The sequence below is a fragment of the Myodes glareolus genome, chromosome 10, assembly GCF_982192425.1.
Source record: "Myodes glareolus chromosome 10, mMyoGla1.1, whole genome shotgun sequence".
NCBI lineage: Eukaryota > Metazoa > Chordata > Mammalia > Rodentia > Cricetidae > Myodes > Myodes glareolus.
Window position 1 is genome coordinate 31,512,934 of NC_142035.1, and position 7,703 is coordinate 31,520,636.

General features: G+C 45.8%; 1 protein-coding gene across 1 annotated transcript; it reads left to right on the forward strand.

The window, feature by feature from the left end:
- The first annotated feature begins 561 nt into the window (after positions 1-561).
- Positions 562-2,040, forward strand: Nkx2-4 (NK2 homeobox 4). The gene is made up of 2 exons (XM_085696247.2): positions 562-1,021; positions 1,427-2,040. The coding sequence occupies exons 1-2, from the start codon at positions 574-576 to the stop codon at positions 2,038-2,040; spliced, it is 1,062 nt and encodes a 353-aa protein (XP_085552373.1). The 5' UTR covers positions 562-573.
- Positions 2,041-7,703: the final 5,663 nt, after the last annotated feature.

The window sequence follows — 7,703 nt, forward strand, 5'->3', positions numbered from 1 at the left end:
CTTTAGATGATGGAGCCAGTGAGGGGCTAGTAGCTGGAAAGGAGGTGAGCCCTACAAACCATCCCCCCCCCCAAACTTTACAGCTGGTCGTCCCCCTCCCCTCACCCTCGACGTTGTACTGAAGTTTGTTACAAAGTCACTTTAGGAAAACTCCCAGTCTGAATGAAACAAGAGTGGCGTCTTTCACTGGCCTCGGAGTTTCTATTTCTCGAGGGCGAAGGTAACCCAGGCAGAAGTGCGAAGGATGAAGATCGCAAAGGGGAGTGATCTTTTCAAGAAACATCCAGCTGGCCCTTTACCTTTTTTGCCTCCGTTATGGGGAAGGGGGGTGAGAGAAAAAGATGTCAATGACCATTGTTTGCTCGTTGGGGATGTTGCTCCGCCCCCCGAGTCTGTCGTAAACCTGGCGCTGGACTAAAATAAACCCGAGATTCCGCAGCTCGGGGGCTCGCCGCGCCGCGGACAGCTCACCACTGGCGCTGCCGCCGGGCCGAGGTGGCGGCGACGAGCTGCCGCCGCGTCCCGCCCGCCCGCGCTCGCCCCGGGCCCCCCTACCTGGCCGTCCGCCGAGCCATGTCGTTGAGCCCCAAGCACACGACGCCCTTCTCCGTGTCCGACATCCTGAGTCCCATCGAGGAGACCTATAAGAAGTTCGGCGGCGTCATGGACGGCGCGCCTCCCGGTCTGGGGACGCCCCTGGGGGCCGCCGCCTACCGCGCGCAGCCGCCCGGACCCTCCTCGCAGGCTGCGGCCGTGGCGGGCATGCAGCCGGCCCACGCCATGGCGGGACACAACGCGGCGGCAGCGGCCGCGGCAGCGGCGGCGGCGGCGGCGGCAGCCGCTACTTATCACATGCCGCCGGGCGTCTCGCAGTTCCCGCACAGCGCCATGGGCAGCTACTGCAACGGCGGCCTGGGCAACATGGGTGAGCTGCCCGCCTACACGGACGGCATGCGGGGCGGCGCGGCAGCCGCGGCCACCGGCTGGTACGGCGCCAACACGGACCCGCGCTACTCGTCAAGTGAGCGGGGCCAGAAGCGCGGGACTGAGGGCGAGCGGGCGGCGCGGGCTTTTCCCGCCACAGCTGGGGCGCCTGGGTGCTGCCGTTCCAGTCAGCGGCGCCCGAGGGCCGGCGCGCGGGGGGTCCTGGGACGCGGCCTAGGGCTCGTGAGGGGTTCTGGGTCACGGCCGGAGACGCGCGGGGCGGCCTGGGGCGCGCGGGGGTTCCTGGGAGCCCCCCGGGGCACGCGGGGCTGGCCGGGCCACTGGGCGCGCGGAGGGTGCGGGGCGCGAGCCGCGGCGCTCATGGGGACCTGCGAGCCGGTCGAGGGACCCGTGCCGTCCGGCAAAGCGAGGGGGGCGACGGCGGGAGCGGTGCCCGCGGGCCTGGGGCTCACCGGCCGTCCTTCTTGGGCCCCCTCCCCAGTCTCCAGGTTCATGGGGCCGTCGGCGGGCGTGAACGTAGCCGGCATGGGTTCGCTGACCGGCATCGCGGACGCCGCCAAGTCGCTCGCACCACTGCACGCGGCCGCGCCGCGAAGGAAGCGCCGAGTGCTCTTCTCGCAAGCGCAGGTCTACGAGCTGGAGCGGCGCTTCAAACAGCAGAAGTACCTGTCGGCGCCCGAGCGCGAGCACCTGGCCAGCATGATCCACCTGACGCCCACGCAGGTCAAGATCTGGTTCCAGAACCATCGCTACAAGATGAAGCGACAGGCCAAAGACAAGGCGGCGCAGCAGCTGCAACAGGAGGGCGGCCTGGGCCCCCCGCCGCCTCCGCCGCCACCGTCGCCGCGCCGCGTGGCCGTACCCGTACTAGTGAAGGACGGCAAGCCGTGCCAGAATGGCGCGGGCACCCCGACGCCTGCCCAGGGAGGCCAGCAGCCGCAGGCCCCGACGCCCGGCCCGGAGCTGGAGGAGCTGTCGCCCAGTCCACCCGCGCTGCACGGTCCCGGGGGTGGCTTAGCGGCTCTGGACGCGGCTACGGGGGACTACGGCGGAGGCGTCCTCGGCGCCAACCTGCTCTATGGCAGGACGTGGTGATGAGCCCCGGGGGTCTGCCTGCGACTGGCAGGATCTGCCAAGAAACTGCAAGAACGAATAGGGGAAAATGGACAGAAGCTGAGCCTTTAGTGCATGGAGATCAGGACGAAAGAGTCGCGGAGAGGGTTAGACTGCTTTGAACCTCTTGGCTGGGGGTGGGAGAAGGCTACAGCCCAGGACCAAATAATGTGACACCACACTTGGAGGTGGTGATTTCCCTTCTTTCCGAAGTTCCTAAGTTATGTGAAGAACTGACGGGATCCACATTCACCACGTTCCTAACCAAAGCTCTCAGAGTTTTAGGAGTTGGAAACTTTTGTTGGTGTTTGTATCTCTATAAATCAACCAGCTTTCACGATGAATCCTTGAAGTGGAATTTATTTTGGGAGATTAATTTGCAAAGCCCCTCCCCTAAGTGCAATTTCGTTAATGCTTGATTGAAAGTAAATTGAATTGTAGCCCAGAGTGGATCATATACACAGCAACATGATTGCCGAGGAATTACTGCCATTTGGGTAAAATAGAGCAATGGAATAAAAAGAATCGAAATACTAATTATATGGATCGTTACTGTTTTTACATTAAATGCTGATTTTAAAATATCATGTTCATTATTAGACAACCAAGTAACTGTATTTTTTTTCTAGAGGACCACAACCCAACTCCCAAGATGAAGCTCATCATAAAAAGCGTTGTAAAATAATTTTTATATAGAATCTGATCTTTCCAAATTAACTGATAAACATACCATCTCCTTCTATAAACATGATATTTATTCACTTTAAAGTATTTTTGCCTGAATTTGAACTCCTCGACAAAGTACTAAAACAAACAAGTAAAATTGCCATTATTACTTACTATCAGTTTATTTTAAAACATGTCAATAATTGTAATCAAGATATACAAAAAATTAAGATTATACTTTTCCATAATATTTAGAACTTGAGTTGTACCAATTTTATTGTACAAAGAAATGTATTTGCTCTTTAATATACCAATTTATATTTCCAATACTTCAAATGAATATTTAAATATAACTTTAAAAAATGTACTTTTTTTTCTAAAAGTTAAAGGGTCATTTCTTTTTCTTAAGTGGTGTAGGGATTTTCTTTTTCATTTTCCTTTTGGTGGAGTGTGGCAAACACAGCTCATTTATTCAATATTAAAATAATCATAATGGAGGAAATTAAAGCTGACTGAAAAGTGTAAACTTCTAGAGTTAATGGAAGTTAAGTAAAATGGGCAAAACGTACTTTCAAACAATCAAAACAGAGGTCACTAGAGACCCCAAACCTCTCCTGCATTTGAGTTTTTAGAAGAACAAATTTGAGACTGAAACATTCGATTTCCTTTTATGGCTTGAACATTTTTCTGGAAAATTCAAAGTAAATTTATAGGAAAGTACATAGAATCAAGCTTGAACTTTCTCCAAAACGTACTTTATAAAGTAAATCCTCCTTTTAAAAATAAAAACTCTAATTCCTTTTACTGCAAGAAAAGGGAAGGGACTATGAAGCAAAGAGATTGTCTTATCATACCACCAATGTGCATTTTTGGAGGATGAGATTTAATTTTAGAGCATTTCAATAGACAAATTAGTTAAAAAATGGTGTGATAAACATACAGAAAAATTTCCCAGCATGAGTTTCTGTATTATTAGCAGACTGACTTCAGAAGTCAGCGCTAATCTTGCCAGTGAAGCTATTACTGATGTGCTGCAGTTGAGTGCTTTGTTTTCATCAGTTTGACTATATTACCCCTAAAAACATGTTTTAAAAATACACAGTTTGCAAATTTTTTTATTTTTACATATCAACACTTACAAAAACAATAGCTTTATGGTCCATGGGCATCCAGTGATGCCCTTCAGGAAAATAAACCTGTGACAGTTTTTTTTTCCTAGATAACTTATTTCCAGAACAAAGAGTCCTTTAAATTAAATGAACTCTACTGAAAATAATGTCACCAGGAGCAAACAATCTTTTTCCATTCACCATTTTCTGAAAGTATATTTACTGTAGCCATATCTTTTTCCAGTCAGCGTTCTCTTAAGTAGTAAAAACCCCAAGCTTGAGGTAATTGCTGCAGAGGGCTTAACATTCTACACCCAGAGACTTACTGAGCACATCCTGACATTAGGAAAAGGTTTGATTCCTGAAACATTGAAAGAAATGTTTTTACTATAGAATTCCACTTTCTGATTAATGCAAAGCAAGAGCCTTTTTCTTCTTTTGCAGTTGGTGCTTCACAAATCTTTTATAAAAATACAAACGGCTAGACTAGGTGAAACTCATTAACTGAAGAGGAGGATAAGTGTCTCCACAACCAAGAGGGAGAACTGAAGCAGGGGCTGGGTGGAACAAAGCCCTCTCTAAGTTGAGCAGAGGCCACAGCAAAACCAGGTTTCAGAAATGCTAACTCTGCAGACGTGGCATTTTGCAATACATCTTGGGGTCTAACATCTTTTCCAGCAGAAGCATGGAAACCAAAATGCAGAATGAAAGTTGCAGGGAGTAACGGCAGGGATTGCAGGTACTTCCATGTAATCTTCATTAGGATGTAAATTGAAGTATGAGAGTGTTCAGTTTTGAAGGACACAAGAAGGATGTTTTGTATATGCAAGGGTGAGAGTGTAACCCAGTTGCCCTATTTAAGGCTTTGCTTAGAACCACAATCTAAAGGTCAGAACAAGTAGTTAATCAACACAGATGTGTTCAAACTCCATTCTGCTAGTAGCTGTTTACTTTCAATTTAAAGCAAATCAGAGACTCAATCCTGCTCACTAAATGCACACACCTTCCACAGGCTTGCTTTGTTAACCACAATGAACAATAATGGCTCTAAAAATGAATTTCTGGACCATAATTATATAAAGATGTATAGATTTGATTTTTAGATATCAACTTGTGCATATGAGAAAGTAATGCATTATGTGATGGCAATATAACTTCCAGTTCAGACACAAAGCAAAGACAATATTCCCCTGCCATTTAATGACACAGTATCGTGGTGAACTCCTGTATGTTATTTGAATTTTTTTTTAATAACACTGTTTTTGCTATCCACAAGCCCAGAGAGACAGAGAACTTGTATACATTTGTAAAACATAAGACACCTTTTTACTGTCAGTGAGAATTGGTGAGAGTATCTGGGGAAATTTCAGAGATCCAGACTAGAGAACCATATCCACATGTCACCCTCCAGTGAGTATGGAGATTTCTCTGATCTCCAGGATGCTTTTTCTAATTTTAATGGTGATGGAACTTTCTGACAGAGGGCTTTTGGTTTTGTTTAGTTTTGCTTTAGAATGTTTATCTGAAATGGAATGAAATGCTGTACCAAAAAACAAAAAATCTGTAACCTCAGTATTTGTTTAGGTAGCTTCTAATAAAAAAATAATCATTAATACTGTATAGGCTTAAAGTGCACAATTTTGCAGCAGTGAATACAAATTAAAGCATGCTGTTCTTTTACCCCAGCTCCATAAACAGAGTATAGAAAAACAGCCACATCTATTGGAATCAATACTCAATGAAGGATACATATTTCAAGAATTGGCCACTTGTTATTTTGTTTGTTCTTTGACCTTTCTCCTGGTTAGAAATGGAGGACTTGGTCAGTCACCAGGAATACAGTTGATGGCACCTTAGCTTTCTGACCCTTTTAGAGTGAACCTGAAGTCTTGAGAATATAGTGTTGCAAAGCCACTCTGTGACCTTTGGGAATGTCCAGATTTTAGATTTCTAGGCACAGCTAAATTTAGTTAACAATCAAGACTGTGAATTTTAAACAGAAACCTGGGGCGGAGGTGGGGGCTGTTTCTGATTTTCTTACAGGTTCAGTGCACTTGCCTGGAGAATTGAAAGGATGAAACTGCAGGATGAGACTGCATCCAGGGAGTGGAGATGATGCTACAAGGCTCCCAAGGTGGAGGTCTGAAATTCCCCACACCCACCCTACTCAACACTGTCAGTTTGCCTGCTCCTGGGCAGGCTTTGGGATCCTTGAGACTGTGGGGCGTCAGAACCCTGGGGCCAATGACTGCAGCTTCCAGACTCCACAGAGATGACACTTTGACTATGAGAGGTAGCCAACTTTCCTTGGCCCTGCCAACCTGCTGCTCCCAGGCACTGCCACCAGCTCAGCCTCAACTGTGAAATACTTGTGCCCTAACTCGTCATCCTAGCCAAACCTGAGCAACTGACCTCCATCCAGAGGTAGGTGGATCCCTACAACTGGCCAGCCCTGTTATGTTGTCCCATGTCTTTGCAAGGAAATTAACCTACCTGTCATTTATACCCTTTGCCTTTGAAAAGCTAAAAGGCAATCTAATACTGATTCAAAGGTGGCTTTGTACTTTTACATCACCTTCTTGGTACTGTAGGGCTAAGGAAGTTGCTTGCTCCTTACGAGGTTCCCTTAGGAGATGTTTACAGGCACTGACTTAACACAATTTAATGAGACCCTGAAAAAAAGGTGCATTAAAGGTAACAGAATACAAGTAACAAAACTAGCCTGTTGCCTGAAACAGGAGAACTTAAGGGGACATTTACAGCCGTAAATATCCCACTTTAAATGAAATAATGGTATTTTTCTATTCTAACATGGTTACAACTCAGGAAGAGTTTGGGGAGGAGGAAGAGCATTCAGGAGCTGGGCAGATGTTCTCAGGACACGCCTCTTTCAAAACAGGGAACCTAGTGTCAGCTAACTTCATTAGGCCTTCTGCTTAGACTTCTTCAGGACCTGTCAGTCAAAAACAGAATTTAAAAACTAAATCAAAACCAAGGAATTGGGGAAATAAAAAACATTAGTGTGGATTTGGGGTGCCCATGAAGCTATATACAGTAAGATACATGCTCCCTTTGGAATACACAGTACTTTATTTAGAAGACTAGACAGCTTTAATATTTGGAAATGAAAGAAATCAGTATAGGATTCATTACTATGTGGAGTGACAAAGGCTGAGAATTCCTAATGGAGACTGTTTTAACAAAAGGATCCTGCTGCTTTCACAGCATCAGCAATGGACTCAACAGCTTCAAAATGCCTGTCTATTCAAAGATAAGGTGGATTTCCCCCACATAAGCAACAATTAACAAGTGTGCTTTAGCTGTGTATTAAAGCAAAAATGTCAGAAGGTCAAAGAGAAATCTTACCTTACAAGCTTAGGCTACGACAGAAAAACTGAGACAAAGCCTCAGTCTTTACAGGAAGGTGTCTTGTCTTAAGTTTGTTTTGGTAATTAAATGAAAAGGCTGTGTGTGAACTGCACACACATTTAGGGTCTTAGTGTGCTCAAATGAAAGGAAGAGTTCAAATTGAATTCTACTGTGAAATTCCATTTAAAATATGCTAAGTATAGATTCTTTAGTTGTAAATTAAAATTTCAGCTTGAAAGTTTTAGATGGTCCCTAAGCTTTTAGAAGTCCTTAAAACCAGAAAACAAGTATGAAATTTGTAAAGTTGTAAATATTTAAAGATGTGTTATTAACATGCTAATAAATGCTTCTGTTGAAGTGCTGAGCACATCCTCTTGAAATATACTGCCCCTGATTTGCTTCTGACATCTAATTGTAGCAACTGTTTTCTGTAAAAGTTGACTTAACAAAAAAGGCATCTAAGTTAAGACTTTGAGCTAAAATAAAGAACACAAGTAACCA